Consider the following 19269-nt stretch of genomic DNA (forward strand, 5'->3'; position numbering starts at 1 on the left):
AAGTTACCAGGTGTCTTAACTCACTTTTCTTTTGCCCCTAAGTCCCTGAAGGGAAATCAGAAAACCTGGCATTAATTTCAACCAGTATTTCTTATCTGATACACCTGCAAGTTCATATTTCATCATACCTGTTATACATCCTTCTCTGTTCTTATTTCCAATAAGAAATAGGGATGCCAAATGTATCATTTATTCCTACAAAACTTCAACAACAGATAAAAAAGAAAAAAAAACCAGAAGAAACCAATTTTTTTCAAGTGCAAACATCACTGCTTACAATTTTTCATAATTAGAGTCAAATAAGCTGTTCCACTGAGAAGTTTGATATGGTTGCCATGTAAGAGCTTGACAGTATTTTTCCAAAGCTGCATTCTGTCCATCACTGTCATATTCTTGCACTTCAACAGCACAGTCCTTTACAGTTGCTGTAGAGAGATAGTGATAATGCAGTTATTTCTTTTGGGACTTGCAAAAAAATCCTGCATAGTCATTTTTACAATATTTACATAAATGCACATGCATATAAGTCACAAATGCATTGCATATATATTTAAATGTGATTAACCTTTGCAGTTATTCCACAAGCTTGTGTTATATTCTTTTGTTCTACAAAATAAAATTTTCAGCTTTCCTGATTTGCAAAACAAATGTTTGATTGACATGACAAGTAGCACTTTCTATTTTTTATTCTCTCCAAAAGGATGAATAGTTTCCTTTGGGCGGGGGAAGAGAAGGAAAGCTAAGAATTCTACTGTACCTCTGCAACACTACAAAAAGCAATTAAGCAAAATAATTGTATTTGTTTCCCATTCCCTCTACCACAAGTTTGAATTGAAGAATATACTACAGGAGGTGCAGTTTTCCAATAGCAAGCACATTCACCACTACATCTGGTTGATCTCCTTACTGCTTTCTGCCTATACATTAGAGAATTCTTTGACAGACAGGGTCAACCCCAATTCTCTGAGATATTATACATTTTATGAAGACAGAGGAGAATGTGATAAGAGAGACAGATAAATACAGTGCAATAAGGATAGGAGAAAATCTGTCATTGAGCATATAACTAAGATCCATCTACAGCCAGTGACAGCACAGTAAAACAGAGCCTTCAGAATCATTTCAGGCCCAAGCTTCATTTGCAAGTCTCCACTTCTGACACACAGCAAAGATAGATAGATAGATAGATAGATAGATAGATAGATAGATAGATAGATAGATAGATAGAAAGAAAAACACCACAGTAAAGAAATTCACACCTCACTTCTAAATTATCCCCATGCCATTTTCACCCATGTCTCTGTTCTTTTTCCAATACATGTGTCAGTGAGATGCTATTAAGAATGACACCCAAAGAAAGCTTGTTTCAAAGCTATATCTTTCAGTATTAAAAGCACTAAGAGCAATTTCAGATATAAAAGTGTCTGCTTGTCTTCGCTTTTCAGCAGTGGCTGACTTAGAGGACTAGTCACAATCAAGAAACACTGATTAAACAAAAGATATCAAAGAAAAAGCAACTTACTAAATCCAGTTGCTACCATTAAACAACTTCTAAAAGATTGATTTGATGCTGACAAATAACTTATTCTGAAGAAATAACAAGCAACTCAGATTCTTCACTAACAGACGTGGGTAGAATTGCTTAGGTGAACCGTCATTACAAATTGTTCATTCAGAGAGGGCCTCACACTTCACAGAAACTGATTAATTTCTGTACATGCCTGATAAGGTTTTTTGTATCAATTGGTATGAGCTTATTATTTTTATCTTGATAAAACAATGAACCAAACTAATATGGGGAAGGGGCAGGAAAGAACATACAGCTTGCTTATGCATACATTTCGTAGAAAGAAAGCATGGAGTGGAAGAGTTAATAGGAAGTGGCAATCTCTTTGCTCATCCACCCCATTAATTCCCTGTTCAGCTGACCCAAAATTGTTTCTTTGTCCAGTCAAGTTAGTGCCAAGCAAAGTAAGCAAAATATCATCTCTGTAGTGGAGGTTCACATATGGAAAAGGGCTGAATATTCTATCAATAAAAGCCTCAGGAAATAATGAACCTCTAATACTCTTTTCTATTTTCCAAATAGAAATAAATCCTGGTTTTCCAAAAAGGTAAATTCCTCCAAACTGGGTAATAGAGTATAGACCACTAATACTATTACCTTTTCTGAGCCAGCAGGAGTTCAGCTCCCCAAGTATTCACTTGTCTATGGCATAAAACACTAAATTTCCTCTTCACACACTTGCTCACCTTGTCTGGAATCCTGAGACCGCACTGGAGAATCAATCCCATCTCCTAGTAACTGGGAGAGCTTCCTTTTTTTGCTTGATGCTGCAGAAATACTTTCATAAAAATACATGTTGTGTTAATCCTTTATAAATTTAAACATAGATATTACAGAATCATAACAAAAGAACACCCAGGTACCTCTTATCTCATTTTAACTGCACTGTCATCCAAATTCTGATTTGCTGAGAGAGAAGACTGTTGGTGGGTTTTTAAAACTGAGTTATCCAATTTTTTCCTTCCAAAATGTCTTCTTTTTTTTATTTCACATGAATAAAGAAGTTGATTCCATTGAAAAATTTATACAGTGCGTGAGTGGCAGGGGTTTAGTTTCCTGACATTTGCATTAAAATCACAGTTTTTATCTTGAATAATTTTCCTTTTTACCAGTTAATGTTAAAATACCAGAACATTTTAAATAATTGAGCATCCAGAACACATTGGTGGGTTAATATGGCAGAGAGTATATGATTACTGCTTCACTTGCTTACATAGATATGACAATTCCTTTTCTCTTATGTCATTTGCAAGAACACTTACAAGATCCTCGTGCACAAGTTTCTACAACAGGTATTGCAAAACACCTCAATATTTTTATAATCCAGTTATGAGAAACCTGTTGATTTCTCATTAGCCTTCTATTGTTTTAAAAATTGAAATGCATTACTACTTCAGATCTAAACCTCAATCAGGGTATTTTAAAGAACCCTCAACCACAAGTGTCTCAAAAAATGTCTAAACACTGCCATCCTGTGGAAAATCCTACACCCACAGGGATTTACAACCAGTCTTAAAACAGTTTTACTGGTTTTGCATGTCTCACCCTTTGCATAAAAGCTTTATCATTTACCCAGAAATCTGAAATGCATTAGGCTGGAAGTATGGATAATTAAAACCCAAACAGCTGGAGGATGTAGAATGATTCCATGGAGTCACAGCACTTTCTGTCTTCAGGCAGCAGCCTTGGGAGATGGTGCAAGGATATCCTGTGGCACTGGGGTCAGAGTAAGTCTCCATGAACCCGCAGGGAAGCTTGCTGGGTGCCCCGACAGATGGGCATGGGACCGGAGGCTGCAGCCCACTGGGCCACACAGCATCACACCATGGGGCTGAGAGAAATAAACAGATAAGAACATAAGACCAAGGAAGAGGAGCTGGAGATCTTCCTACAGGCTTGGGAGAGGCCAAATTCATGTCACCTACTTTGTAGCTGTGGTGGGGAGCACGGTTCTGAACCAGAGTCTGGTGGGGAGTCTGGCAGCTGGCTTTGCCTAGGGATGAAAAAGAGATTTTAATTTCTTCTGGAACACGACACGAAGGACAACAACAATGAACGCTGAAAGCAAGTGGAGGGGGACCACCAGGCTACTGACAAGGGTCTTCAGGAAGCATTGCTTACCATGTTTGCTGCCCCTTCTCACAGGAGCAATGTCACCTACACTTCATCAGACCATCTCCTATGGACCTCTGCCTCTCTACTGTGAAGGAAGGCCCTCACCCAAATCCCCCCTTCACAGCCAGCTGACTTCAGTCCTCCTTCCCATGAGTGGTTCCTCAGTTACCTCCAGACACACCAGTGACTCCCAACATACAGCACTCATGAGGGATTTAAGCCCCATGCTCTCTAAATTAAAGGTTAAAATCTGTGGCATCTTCATCTCTCTTAAGGAAGAGAAAATCCTATGCCATCTTGTTGCCATTCAAAGGCGCTACAGAGGCTTCCTCTGTTACATTAGGAATAGATGGAGGTTCAAGAAATGGATCAATCCTTTCAGGTATTCCTATGAATTGTCAGCTCAAACACTGCTCTGAAGCCTAATCTGAAACACAAATCTTAAGGCACATGTTAGGCTAAAAATGCTGCAGCAGAGGAAGGATGACAGAAATCTAATGAGATACACCTCACCTCAGAAGCTGAATAAAATAAAATTCCTTAAAGAGACACCCTCATATATATAAAAGACATGTTCACACACACAGAGCAAATATTTTCAAGCATCAATAGAAAATTTTGACTCTATTGTTTCCACTGCAGGTTTTATATTTCTGAGTTTGGATAGCATTAAAGAGAGCAGTTTCATTTTTGGTTACTGCCTATTACTTTTGACATGTGCTTATGCATTTCTTAATGGCATTGCAACTGGTCTTCCAACATGCTATGTCCACAACCCTGCATTTTGGGTTAGCTTCAACGACACGACTCCTCTTTAAAAAATAAATTTTAAAATTACACATTATAATAGTCTTTAATTTCCTTTAGTATAGATTCTCTGGTGCTTTTAAATGCCATGACTACACTCAAAACCTTGTTTTCAACTTTGAATACTTAGTAAATATTTCATTTTAATTTTTCTTTTTCCTATGGGATACTTGATCCATATATACTGAATTCCAATTGTCCTTTGCAAAATTTTAAAAGATACATACATAAAAGTCTGAAACTTCCCTTCTGCACATTCAGTTCATATTCTGGCTTCAAATGTTGCCTTGGGTACTTGATTTCTGCTTTAATGTAGATTATTTCAGTAAAATAGAGAGACAGACACTTTCTAGGATAAAGTATTTATGAAGTAAAGAGGTAGTAGGGATATATCTCCAAATTAGAACTTTACTGAAACTGATACTCTGCTTTTTGAAGGAAATGAAAATAATCTGTAGTTTAAATGATTCTACATTACAAACCTAGTTAATCAATGAAATGCCTACTTAGTAAAGGACATGGCAACCCTTTTTCTCCTTTCACTGGTAATGTGGAAGGTATTACTGTGGGAAAAGATGAGGAAATCACATGGTGCTTCACATGTATTGTAAGAGAAGAACAAATGTAATGCTGATGGCCTTTCTGATGAAAGATGATCTTTAATGGAAATTTCAAGATACACCCAAGATCTTGGTGGGAACAGCACTCTTTTCATTGCACATGACATTATGGAGTTCTGCATTTTATATGTATAAATGGAGGCTTTTAATACTTTTCTCCTTTCAAGTATTTTGATATTTTCCTTTATGATATTCTATTCTATTTATGATATTCTATTCTGTTTAGGCACAAATTTTCTGCACTACAGAAAAATGCTTAATAATTTGACCTGTACAGATCTAATGATTCTGTAAATGTTCTTAATCCCATAAAGAACAAACTAGAACTCTAGTTTTAGTGTAAAATCCTGTTCAGCCTCCAAACCCATAATAGTTTTACAGATGGTTTTCTTGCATGTAAGTACTCTGTAGCACTGGAACTTTAATAATATCTAACTTACTTAAGCTACATAATAGCATACATATACACATTTACATTTTTGCTATGCTTTATGCATAAAAGAAAAATAATAACATTTTTAAGTTGTCATATGTGGAGAGTTTTGTAGAGGATTGGTTAAGGGATAAAGGACATGATTCAGTTCAGCTAGTTAAGTGGGCCTCAGGCCTCAAGGTCATTGTGCCCTTGAGGGCAGGTGTGATACGATAACAAGATGCGTAACCAAGGTCTGCAGACAGAAAATCAAAAGGCAGTAACCATAGGCATGAGGAGCATGCCACCATGGAAAGTACCGAGAGGCGGGAGTGATCTTCATTGTACAAACCAATAAGGAGCTTAGCTTTTGCAATATGCATGAGCCTTATTATTATAGTTATAAATGTACTCGCATGCTTTGAATAAACGAGACTTGTTGATCATCATCGGATGAACTTGTCTCCCGTCACTTTTCCCACAGTCATACAGGAGTTCAATAATCTTGTTAACCTAAAACACATTTAGTCACTCTAAAAATAAAGGTTATGGATATTTATATACAACCTTCTCTTCATTCTTCTTTACTTTTATAGTGTGGGCAAAGAGAATCAATTAATTATTCATGATTTAGAGCAGGTAGGGGCCTATTTGGGCCACTTTAAGTAAATGTGCTGCTGAGTCTGTCTAGAATGAAAAATTCCATGCTTAATTATTTTTAAAATAGCCCTTCTTGCTCTGCTTCTTGGCAAGTGCAAGTGTCAGCCTATTAATAATATTTTGCCTTGAACAACAATCATCTGACAGTTGTCTAGATGAAGATTTGGGGTTTAAGTCTTTGATAGATCTATACTACATAATTTTCCACCCTTGACCATAAGCTTTTGCACTGTTTTAAAGTTAGTCTCAAAAGAGACTGATGGATGTTTCTGTTCTAACTATTAGGGGGAAAACAGTAGCTCTGCTTCCTTCAAACTGGGAGACTTCTGTTATTCTCTCAATTTATTATACAGTAGTCTCACTTTTATCACTTATTCTATACATAAACAGTAAATTAGCACTTAGAGGAATGTTAAAGTAACAGTTCTCTATTTAAAGTCACAATTAGTTCAACAGTTGTGAATCAATTCAGACTTTATTATCATTTGTTCTGTTGAACAAGAAGACAACCATATTTCCATTACTGGCTGTAGTTCATTTTTTCTAAATCCTCCTATGCAGCTTCAAGAAACAATGTCAAGAGAGCTACAATCCTCTTGAAACTCAGATTTATCACGGCACTAATAAAACAATTCAAGACCTGCGGCTAAGGAGAGGAAGTAAATGTTGCTATAATACTTACAAAGTTCCAAACTCTATGTCACTACTAATGAATTCTTCCAACAGGCTTGTATCCACCATGGGATTTTCCAAGGCTCCATGGACATCTTGCCCTAAGGTTAAAAGTAAAAAAGACAGAAATTCAGAGGGAATTGTCAGTGTTTCAGAATAAGTGATGCTGCTGATGGTCCTACACAAAGGAAAACCAAATCTGTCCTGCCTCATGTGTAAAAAAAGGATTATGCTTCTGGTTTAGTCACTCTGGGAAAAAGGATGATGAGAAATGCAGAGTAATTAACAATGTGCAGGGGCACTGCAGATGACAGTGCAGTACCAGGCAAACATCATTGAATGCATGGTATTAAGGCTTCAGGGAATTACTACAGCAGAAAGATGACGGACCCCAATCTGCAACTGAGAAAAAGGATTTTGAAACTCTTTTACATTGAGGTCTAAAGGTTTTTTGGGTTAAGCTCAGACATTGTCTTACACAGATCCACATGGTGCATTAGTGCTCACACGTACTGCAAGTGAGTTTCTGAAATAAAACTCCATTTAAAAATCCACCATCTGAGTTTAAATAAAGCCCAAATAAAGCTTAAAAAATGCTTGATTGGTGGCTTCCTTTTATTCTGCCTAAAAAAACCAGCCCACTAACATGTTAAATGTATTAGCAAATAGAAAGGTTCAGTACTTTGTCCTTTGTTGCTTAGTAACTGAAGGCTGTAAACAGATTTTATGATTATAAAGTTTCCGGAATTCATGACAACTTTTGTAGAAAGTCAACGGGCGCTCATTAAAAAACCCAGCCAAGCAGCCCTACTCTGTAGGCTCTCCACCTCTGCAGCAGGCCTTCCATAAATACAGGTGTGGCCAGTCAGAATGCAAACAAGATAAGGACCTTGACATTCCTGCTTGAGCTGCAAGTGACTCTGTCCCACTTCACACATGGTGAAATGGACCAGCCCACACAGCCAGAGATGTGAGGCTCAGCCCTAGAGTCTGACACCAACCATGTCCCCCCAGCTCGGCGGCAGCAGCGCGTGAGAACACAAAAGGTTAATCTCTGCCTCTGAGCCAAGGAGTAGTCACTGCCTTTGGTGCATTTGCTGTCTTCTCACTGTACTACCTTGCATAGGACACTTACCCTACTATATCTTCAGTTCCTTTTCTGATGTCTTTGTCTGATACTGTTCCTTCTTGATCCAGTGTTTAGAAAGGACATTTGTGCAAGCAGAATCTAAAAATCTACCACCTTGCACAGGATTCCCTCAATACATAAATCCACACTGCTAATAATCATTTCCCAAATTTCTTTGTGATCATAGATTAATCTAGATATTGTTTATTGTTGGTGCTGCAGGCTTAATTTTGGCTGCCTTTCACTGGGGGATAGCAACTTGGAGATGTGCTACTGATAGATCTCAATTTACTGATGTTGTATACAGAACTGTCCCACGCACACCAGAGAACAGATTCAATAGGTGCAGCCCACTAGCTTGTCTCAGCAAAACTGCAACATACAAATTCTGGAAGCAGCAGCAGATCACTCTGCAAAACCAGCTAGAGAGTGCAAAAGAGCCTGACTTTCCTTAGAAGCCCTCAAACTGTTGGATTCTCATCTTCTCTTTCTTAATGTCTGAATGTAGGGTCCCCCTGCTTTGAATTACAAACCCTTCTCCTTTTACTAATGTAGTCCGCAGGAAAACAATTCTATCACCTTCTCCTTCTTTCACCCCACCTGTTCTTCCTGTTCAAACCTCCAAACCCTCACAAAGAATGATATACTTTCATTACTACCTTGAGGCCAGAAGTCAAATGCAAAATATTTTTCCTGTACCACACAACCAAGAATCCTTTATTTTGACCAAGATCAGAGACAGACTCTTTGAATCAAAGAATATAGCTTTAAATCAAACATGGACAAGGTCTTTCAAGTGGACATCCCACAGTTCAGAGATCAGCTCTGTTGCTAAGTGATGATAACAGAAATATATATCATTTCTGCTTAATCTCTCCACTTTGCATGAACAGCTAAATGGCAAGGAGAAGAATGAAAGAATAAGCAGTGCTGGGAGAGGAAGGAACTAACCAGGAAGACAGGCCACCACTAATGAATGTTTGTGACGCAGGAACACGGAAGAGTGGGCACATTTTGCTGCCCTGTAGAACTCTGTTAATGTACTTTCCAGGTGAGTGGCATCATGTGCTTATACATTTGTTTCAGCAAAGGAGGACCTGTTGGATCATATGCAAATTTATTTTAATTGGTGGCATCCATTTCACAGGCATTTGATCACAGTAAGTACTTAACAGATATGGGCACCAAGCAAGACAGTCACTCACCTGGATGTTACATGCTTGTAAGAGCAGAGAACTAGCTGTTCTCTAACTGCGTGTACATGGCAGGACAAGCCCTGCGGTGAGGCCTCTGTGAAGCACAGAACCATGTGCCTGGCTAAGAGCTGCTGGAGGATATGTGGAATCAGCAGCCTCAATCATCAGCTTGTGCTCTGCTTGCAGTTCACAGTTTATGTTGCAATGTGCCCAGATGTCTCTGGAAGAGTCTGCACTGAGTGACACATTCAAGTTTGGTGTCACTGTGCAGAGGACTACCAGCTACCCAACAAACCGATGAAGATGAAAGCACAGGGTGGTACCATGGCAGGGGGCTCACACACAGATATTTGCAGAACACACACTGCAGTCACAGGCTGCATATGATTATATATTTTTCTCATGTCTTCTTAAGCTTGATATTTCTGTTGTTTTGTCCCCAAGTCTAAAACCTGTCAGTACTACCACTGTCTTCTGTTTCCTGTCCATTCTCACTTAGCCTGTCCCTAATACCTGGCCACAGGCCCCCAAGGAAACATATGAACTCCAGCCTATTAATTTGGCAGTTACTCTTTGGCAGACATCCAGCTCTCATCACCTGGCACCTCAGCTTGACTCTATGGTCCTGTGACCAAGTCTCAATCACTGAAAAACCTACCTCAATCAATTCTCCCAACATTTTCATGTAGCCTTATGTCTATCTGCATTTAAATCAGCTGCCTCATTTTCAGTGATATCTAAATGGAAAGTGAAGGATGGGGGACAGAGAAATAATATTGACTAAAAATCAATACTAAACTAATAATTTCCTAACATTAGAAGAGGATGCCAGGAAGCTCCCAGCCAAGTCCAGCTATCTGTAGTAAGATCAGTGGTAAAATATCAGCTACTTTACACAGGAAACAATCCTCATATACAGCTCAAGGTGTAAACACAGTACAGAGAACATGGTCAGTGTTCAGTAATGCTTGCTGAACAGAACAATTCATGTTTGCTACAAAGCCTTTCAATTTGAGGGATATGTTTCTACTTAAGAATTAATAACTGCTTTCTACCTAAAGACACTTTACCATGAAAATCAGTAATTTTTTTACAAAAAGAGGCTTCAGCACTTTATGAGCTCCACTATACAGGCTCAATGGTCCAGCTGAACCTCATTGACTTACACAAAGCTAAGTATTACTTAGGCCCTTCTTTCATGGTAATGGACTCCAAGACTGGTTACCATTTAAATTGTGTACAAAAATCCGGCTCAATTTGACTGGAACAGACCTGCTGTCATTGACACAAGCTGCAGAGCTACAGGGTTGTAAGTATAAACCAGCTGTAGCCAGCCAGGAGGTATCACAGCCTAGGTTATTCAACTTCAGTAAATTTGGTTAGTCCAAATTTTAAGGAGCGAGTTTGTATTAAGATAGACTTTTTTCACCCAAAGTAACATTTTCTATAGAAACAAATCTTATCATCAATATTTTATATTTTTCATTTCATCTTTTATTCCTGTTTCAAACTGTCATCCTTAAAATGGTATGTGGCACCTCTGAGGTTTAAGTGTTTTGTATTTTAAGGTCATGTTTCTTCAGTGGCTTCATTATTTACCACAAACTAATCTACATTCAATGCTACCCATGCAGGAGTGCACAGAGAGGTGATGATTCCACTAAGGAAAATATTTCTTTAGATCACAGCACAGACAAAACACATGCATTTCAGACACCTCAAAGTACCTTACAACAGAAAAGACCAAGTTCAACAGTGTAACTAGGCTGACCTTCTACCAGGTCTCTCTCATTGATAACATCAGCAAGAACAGATTGTTCTGCCACATACAGGTGGAAGAGCTAACCAGGAGCTCTGACCTTCCCTTGACAAATAGGAACATACAGACGCTAAAATGCAGAATGTTTTAATTATAAATACTTATTTCAACAAGAATAATAGGAAAAAAACCTGCATCAAAGATGAAATCTCTAATATGCAAGTGAAATGAAACAGAAAAAATTTAGAACTTCCCAGCAACACTAGACAAAAGCCATTTACTTGAATAAGAAAAAGCCATGGTCAAATCCCAGAGTCATATCTAATCTAAAAGGTCTATCAACTATTCAAATAAGTGATTGCCAGGAAAACAAACAGTATCTCACTTTCCTTGGGGACAAAAAAAAAATGTTTCAGACTGTCCCCTCTCATTATTGCAGATGCAATTTCACCCTACTAGTGAGTGTCAAAACAAATATACACTGTAAGGAGCTAAAGCACAAGACAGAGGGGACTCTTTTTGTTCATGAATTTAAAATAATTTTATCAAGCAGATCTGTAGATTCATTAACTGCCAGCTGATGCGTTGTTAAGCCAAAACTGAACCACTGAGGAACCACTCAGTAGCACCATTCTCCACTTGATATTGCAAGTTCCAGTTTTTTCATAGCCTTGAAAAACAATGTTCTAACACTGTTATGATTAATCACAGAGACCACCAAATCAACACTAACAATTTATGACTCTTGCTTCATGAGGTTCTGCCTCATTGCTGTGTTACAAAGCCAGTCCACAAGCTGTAGTGCTAAGCTGCAGAGATGCCACTACTTAAAACTTGCTTTGTGCTCAGTAAACGTAACCCCTGCTTGAATAGAGGGCTAACCACATATTTACTTCAGCTTGCTCCCTTTTCAGACTTACCTATGGTTTATAAAAGCAAGAGAGCCTACTCCATGCTGAATGAATGATTAGCTCTTGCAGTCTTGACACATACCCATGTCCAGATAATGAAATTCAGCCATCTAACAGCATCACTGCATGCTGTATGGCCAGTCTATGTCACATTCTAATGGAACACAGCAGAACCACACATCACGGAAGGGACATGACATCCTAAAATGTTTCATTTTTCCTGTAATTAAAAGGAATCAACAGGGCTTCTCTATCCTTACACAGGCATACACTACCAAAAGACCTTCTAAAAGGAGTTGAAGTAATAATTATATAATTAAAAATAGTAATTCTCATTAAAGAGCTCATACAGCTAAAATCCCTGCTACACCTTCTACCATTAAAGTATCATTGTCACAAAAGTCAACAGAATCTAACCTATACTTCCCTAGAAAGTCATGTTTTCCATGACAAGAGGATTCCTAAAAAAATGTGCCTTTTTGTAATATAATCTGTATTCAACACTATTTTGATATTTAACAGCTAGGCAATGCAGCAGTTGAAAAAATAAAAAAGCCTGATAAAAACAAGTATTATGCTGCTGAAAGCAAAGCCAAAAAAGTTTGTTAGCCTTTCAACTCCATGGTGTAAACTGAACTTAAGGAATATGGCAGGAATTTCCTACCATCTATAAACAACACATTTGTTTGCTAGCAGCCCTAGATTGTAGGGCCATTTTAAATTTCTTGGCTTGATCAATTTTTTAATGTCTTAGCTTGAAATTAAAATTTAAAAGATACAGTTGCCACCTCTCACCCAGGCTAACAGAGGGGCAGGGGAAAGAATAACACAGAAAGAAAATCCCAAGAGTGATTTTCCCAAGTACATAACTTGGTAGTTTCCCAAGTTACTTTGAGATCAGTGAATACCTGCATTTGAAAACAAATACAAGAAAAGCAGCTTAGAATAGAACAGTTAACATATTAAAAACAAAAAGCAAAGTGCAAACTGGAGGGAGAGAAAAAAATAGTAAAAAAATATAAAAATAGTAGGCCTTTGGACACATTATCAGACAGTCTAAAAATGCAGTTTTATTATGGAATCTATTAGGAAGTGAATCATGTAGTAAGAGAAAGTGATGAAACTAACTGGACCAGCTTGAATAGAAAATGTCTTGGAGAAAAAGGTAGGACAGATGATCTCAGCCAAAAGACAAAAATATCCAAGTTTAACTCCTCAGAAGGATCCTAAGGATACTGACACAATTAACATTTTACCAATTACAGTCAGGCCATTTCAGTTAGTGGAAGGAAAACCCTCTTTACCTGACATGCTAAAACTGAGAAGGAAGTGAGATTAACCACATGAAAATCACTAAGATTTCAGAAGTGTTACACAGTAATGAGTCCTCAATCACTTCCCAGTTTTTCTTCAAGGCAATTACCTTGCCCACACTGCAGGCTTTGCTGGGTGCACCTTCCCTTTGGTATTCTGGCCAGAGCACAAAGAAAAAGGCACTGCAGCACATCTGTACTCTCTGTAAGCATTCCAGTATTGTCTTCTACAATAACTTAGTGTAAACACAGCTTTGGGTTTCAGAGCACTTTTTCTTCCTCCTTTCTTCCTCAATTACCCCCGAACAATTACTGGTTTTGCTGCCACTAAAAATTATTAAGGCATCTCTTGAAACTAGTCTTACCTTCAAAGAACTGCTGCAAGGCCTCATTTTCTCCCACCACATCCATGAAAAGCCAGTTGAAGTGTTTTACTGTCCTACTGCTTGAAGAGCTCCTTCTGGGACAAATGCACTCTCTTCCAGATGATTATGAACATGCCATGGAACACATCATGTTTTTGTCAGAGGTTTCAATGATTGTCCCAGCTGATCTCATTCCTCTCTAACTAGAGTCAGGGTTATACCTAGGCCTCATGTAAAGGACTTAAGCTACACATAAAGGAGACTCTAACAAGGCATTTGAGGCAAGATGATGTGGGTTCTAGCCAGTCAGTAAGTCTAATGTTCTCGTTTCAAGGACCTTTGGTCCCAGTACTAATTACACATGCGCAAAAAAATGTAGCAATAAAAATTACTTATCTTGTCTTTGTACTTTCACACAGGTCATGTAATTAGTATTACCAATGAAAGCAATAGTAATCAAAAATGCAAGAGTAAAGCCATCACTGATAGGGAGTAGAACTTCTATGTTGTTACTATTATTAACAAAACTAAATCATACATTAGCCTGTTTGTCTAAGGTAACATTGGAAGACATATGGGAAAGCAGAATATGGAACAAAATTCTTTTAAGGCTAGCAGCAAACTCTATTACACTTTCTCTTAGTTCATCTTTAAACAATGAAAACTGGCCATTCTGTCATCACTAAGCAAACAGGAGAGAAATACTCAAGTAATTTGAGTAGACATCTAAAAAAGGCATTTGGTTATGAACAAAAGTTCCAATGAAGTCTGGCATTAAGACATTTTTGGAAGTAATTATATTCACCAGACAAGTAGTTGTTCACTTTTTTACAAGCCCCAGGCACTCACAGTGACACAGGTGTCTCATGATAAACAGCTCATATGAAAAATATAGAAAAGCATTTTGGATTAGGGACATGAAGAAAGAAGTCAGCCGGCGTTTACAAGGTGTTGATGTAATTGAGCCAGTCATTACTACTGAGATGCACTACATGGGGTACACCTTTGTACAAGAAATCACCTCAGCATAGTACATTTTAGATACTACCATGTACAAAAAGGACCATTCTCTCTGCTTAAATGAGCGACGTGATTTTGTTTTAAAGGATATTAAGTCAGAATAGCACCAGCTACTGGCTACCATTTGCCTACTGTTAGCTAATCATGGAAACAGTTCTATCTCATTATCTAAAGTAAGGATTAACAAGCATTTAGGAAGCACTTATGAACCTAACATAAAACATTAATACCAATAAACACAGCTTGTTTTCTAAGACTGAGTAAAGCCAGACTTCCTTAGCATTACTGAATGGATAAACAATCCTTTAACAACTGCTGGTAGAATTATTCTAGGTTTCTACAACAGCAAGTAGTACCCAGTGATGGGAGATTGAAAAAAGTATTCCCTCAGAACTAAAATTGCCCAAGTTGGACCTACATACTCCATATTACTAATAATATCTAGGTTCAGTTGTTTGTTTTTACTTTAACATTGAAATGTCTGGTCAAAGCCAACACTTGCAAAGTGTTTTCACATATATACAAGCATCACAAGCATAGCATTAAATTTCACAACCCATTCTATTGACTTTTATGAAAACAGAGAACATTGCAGAAAGACAATGATGAATATTGTTGGTTTTGTTCAGCATCAAAGAGAACCACTGAGATGCTTCTTGTTAGAAAAACAGCTGCATAAGCTCACCTTCTAGTCAGTTTACCTGTCAAAGTTTTAATCTTGTGTGCAACTGATAAATAGTTGTCAAGACAGATCCAATGTTTTTCAAGAAAGGCAAGTCTAGTACATACCCACAACCATGTTCCTTGTAACATCATCAACTGTCTGCTGTAGCTGAGACAATGCCCAGAAAAAAACAAGTGCCAAAGAAACACTTCCAACAGAAAAAGCATCTCTTAAGAGGCCAGGATCCTTTTTTTGGGGTTCTGTGACACCATTTTTTTCATACACACAAATTGTAACATTATATGGAAATTACCATCAGCATGTTAAAGAAACCACATAATGGAAATTTCTGAGTTTCAAGAACAACTATGGGGAAAATGATGTATAAGACATTGAAAACTGGAAATCCCAGAAGACTGGGGAAAAAAAAAACTAATTTAAAGGAATGAAAAAATTCTAGTGAAAGAAAATGAGAGGGAAAGAGAAAGTTTTTAGCAGTCATATATGGGTCAAAATAGATTTCTAACCAAAAAGCAAATAAGATAATTTTATTGTTCTTTCATATTTGAGAAGCACCCTTCCTTAAAGAGAAGATACTCAAGTTTATTGTGCTGTGACTTTTCACAATATGTGTTTCTCTTCTTACATACATATTTTTAAAAATTACAAGTATAGGAAAGCAGCACTTTAAACAATTCCAAGTTCTCCCAGCTGTCTGTTAACTGTACTGGCATAAGTGCTTAGAGAGCTACATAAGCGTACCTAAACACTACAATGAAGAAAATACCAGGCATTTATTCACTCTTCATAAAATCAGTTTTCTAATTTGGAGTGTCCTACTGGGGAGGTTCACATTCTGCATCACAAAGAACAAAAGACAGAGACTGTTTCAGATTAACACTTTAATCAGAAGGTTTTTTTTTAAATGTAAAGTACAATCACTAATACATTTGCAAGTGCTTACCACATTTGTTCAACTAAGTATTATATGTACGCATATACAGCATAGGTCAGTTTAAAACAATCACAGTACTTCTTAGTCCCATCTGCAAACGGAGAAAGATCTTGGACCCACTTTGTGGAAATAAATATCAAGTAACAAAAAGAGGTTCAGCAATTTTAGTTATGTATATTCAATGAAGTTCATGCATGCGCACGAGTAAAAAATTTTAGAGCTCTTCCTTGTAATAGCCAAGTTTTGCTAGTGACATCTCTCGTCTCAGCTGCATAACTTCCCAGAACATCTGATCCACTAAAAAAGACAGAAATATCATTAAATATAACAAATTCACATTTTATTTCAACTGATGTATTCAGGCTGCCTTACTCTATATGAATTTAGAGGAACTTCATAACAAACATCTGGTAAAACCAGCATTAGTATGTGTAAGGGTGAATTGTTCTTGGTTATGACAAAATTTGTTCAAGCACATATTCTAAACATTATAAATGAGAGTCGTATAAAAAATTTAGTCAGATTTTAGATTTCTTTAAAATGGAGAACAGAACTATATCAGTACTTCTTGTCAGCTTCAATTAATTGCAACTTCTTATTTAAGCTTCCCTGCCCCATGACTCATTTTCTGTGAAACTAAATGTCTACAAAAAGAAAAAAGTAGAGCTTGTTTAATAAGAATTGTTTCACCAAAGAATCTGCAATTTTGTTAGAATTTTGCCTTTTATACTCCTTCTTGCTCCCTTTTTTCCTAGAGTAATCTACTAGCAACAATAAATCGGGTAGAAAAAACCCTTTTTTCTTATTTCATCTGTATCTTTCCAATGTGGTAAGTCTAATGCATGGCTTAAGCTTCTAGACATCACAGCAATACAAATCAAAATCGCAGGGTATATAATTATTCAAGACAAAATTTCCATGCATTCAGGATCCTGATGTAGAATGTCTACAAATATTATTAACCTGAACAACAAGTATAAGGTCTTCCCTACCATAGTTCAAAAACCACTTTTGTAAAAGTGACCTCTGTCTTAAAAATTATATGGTGCATTAGTAGAAACGCATGCAGCATATTATACAGACAATTATGATGAGTGCCTACATTCTTGTGAATGTATTGTTGAAATCCTTATATAAAGCTAGAAATGCAAATTCTATGTTCTAGTGGTAAAGATGACAACTGAGCTGAAACACCAAACTATTTTTTTTACAAACTTCTGGGGAAGAAGAAATCAATCTGATAATGTTGAAAATATTTCATTATATGATGTAAAAAAACCCATTAATTAAGTTTTTATATCTCGATAGCAAAGTAAACAATTTTTAGTTGAAACTTCATAGGTCCTTCTGGTCAAAGCAAAAGCCTTTTAACTACAAACCATATTAAAACTTAAATAACACATTTTCAAGATCTTCAGTGATGCTAGTAAATCAGTAAAAATTACAACCATCTGAAGGTTTTATTAAACATAATTAAGTATAGGAAATAGCTGAATTTCTGGTGAATTCCATGACCCTTTAACATTGGAAATTAACAGCATTATTTTTTGTAATTAAGTCTATCTATCACCTCAGAAGTACTTCAGGTTAGAAATATTTGGGTGTAGCTAAAATCCTGAGCTCTTGAAATTTGGAAACATCAGGAAGAGATGACTATAGGTGAGGTAGCAAAGCAGGGCTAATTCTAGCCAAATTCTTGATGAAGCAAATCCACAGAGACTTGGAAACTGGAATAATGAAATGCACAGACATCCATAAATATAACAGTGTTAACTGGTTTACTTTCAAAATGCAACTAACTAAAAAAAAATTACATTTTCACAGTGAAAGCAAATATTTTAATTTCCTATTAGCATGGGACTAATGATACTTTTTCCACTATCTGCGTTCAGTGTTTCTGGAAGCCTGAGTGATATGACTTGTTTCAAAAAAAAAAATTGAACTGAAAGCTGTTTGGCAATATTCTTTGATCTGGACAGGAAATATAATTAAATCAACTGTGTGCAGTTTAAACACAATCAAATCATCTTCTTTTCCTTTTGTAGTGATAAACAGGTAAAATGGTCTTGAAAATGAAGACAAAGCTACGCCTCCAACATGCAATATATTTTTAAGTTCCAGAATCAAGTAACTGGGTATACCAGAATATGTTTTCACAAACATCTTTTCTATGGACATATGAGAACCACATAGCTAAGCTAAGCAAATTTCTGAATTACCATGCAGACACAGTTTAAATAGGCAGTTGTTGGATATGATATTCTGACATGACCAAAGCAACTGGCTAACAAAGGTAGGGAACCCCCCCAGCCCACAGCCTGAAGCAATGGTAGTAAAAAACACATTTCTATTTTGGGGTGGAGGGTGATCAAGCCTTACATTTATAACCAGAGCCCTAATCAAGATTTGGCCATGCCACTGCGATGATCTCATTTCTCAGCTGCACTCAGATGAATGATTACAGGTCTTCTGTATATATAAAAGGTTACCTGTTTACATTTTGCAATTTAACCCAAAATATTGTGTTTCTTGCCAGTTTCCCCTGAAAAAACAGTCCAACAAGAACAGCTGTCTCAACTGCCACTGCACAAAACAAGAAGACATGCCAAAACACCAAGCTAAAGAAAAAAATGACCCAGACCAAACCAAACTGAAGTTTTTTGCATCCAAAATGCCTCTACATTCTGTGACAGAGATCTGATTTTTGACCACTGTGTGGAAAAACTGTGACTAACTCCCCTAGTTAGATTTTAACATTTCTTACTGTATAAGGGGTTTTTAAATGGACTGAAAAATCAATGCATTATAATTAGTTGTTTTAAAAAATAACTTTTTTGGAGAGTGAAATATCAATATATTCTCAAAATTACAACAATGACTAACTGATAAACTGTAATTTCAGGTCACAGATAGCAACTTTATTGCACAGAGAGCAACTTTTAGGAACAGGTATTATGTAACTGTCTCTTTACATAGGTCAAATACAATTTGTTTATACTCACCATCTTGCTGCTTCAACAGTCCTTGCTGGATGTAGCGAATATATGTAAAGAAGTTACACACAGAAGTGATCTAAACTCATAAGAATAATGGTGGTTAATGTA

At 36.9% G+C, this 19269-nt stretch overlaps 2 protein-coding genes across 5 annotated transcripts in view; both read right to left on the reverse strand.

The window, feature by feature from the left end:
• Positions 1-7066, reverse strand: part of MYRFL (myelin regulatory factor like) — a 33750-nt gene extending 26684 nt beyond the window's left edge. The window contains exons 1-5 of the mRNA XM_053943251.1: positions 6864-7066; positions 3493-3560; positions 3140-3398; positions 2254-2345; positions 278-425 (exon numbers count right to left, since the gene is read on the reverse strand). Of these exons, the coding sequence (XP_053799226.1) occupies positions 278-425; positions 2254-2345; positions 3140-3398; positions 3493-3560; positions 6864-7066 (770 nt within the window). The remainder of the gene's footprint in view (positions 1-277; positions 426-2253; positions 2346-3139; positions 3399-3492; positions 3561-6863) is intronic.
• A 9026-nt stretch (positions 7067-16092) lies between these two features.
• Positions 16093-19269, reverse strand: part of RAB3IP (RAB3A interacting protein) — a 32921-nt gene continuing 29744 nt past the window's right edge. For 2 of the 4 annotated variants that reach the window (XM_053944034.1, XM_053944032.1), the window contains 2 exons: positions 19168-19237; positions 16093-16462 (listed from right to left, as the gene is read on the reverse strand). In XM_053944034.1, the coding sequence (XP_053800009.1) occupies positions 16380-16462; positions 19168-19237 (153 nt within the window). In that variant the 3' untranslated portion in view covers positions 16093-16379. Of the gene's footprint in view, positions 16463-17735; positions 17893-18657; positions 18708-19167; positions 19238-19269 lie in introns of those variants that run through there. The other 2 variants (XR_008431194.1, XM_053944033.1) reach the window with 2 other exon arrangements.

This window comes from Vidua chalybeata, chromosome 5 (assembly GCF_026979565.1).
Source record: "Vidua chalybeata isolate OUT-0048 chromosome 5, bVidCha1 merged haplotype, whole genome shotgun sequence".
Taxonomy (NCBI): Eukaryota; Metazoa; Chordata; class Aves; order Passeriformes; family Viduidae; genus Vidua; species Vidua chalybeata.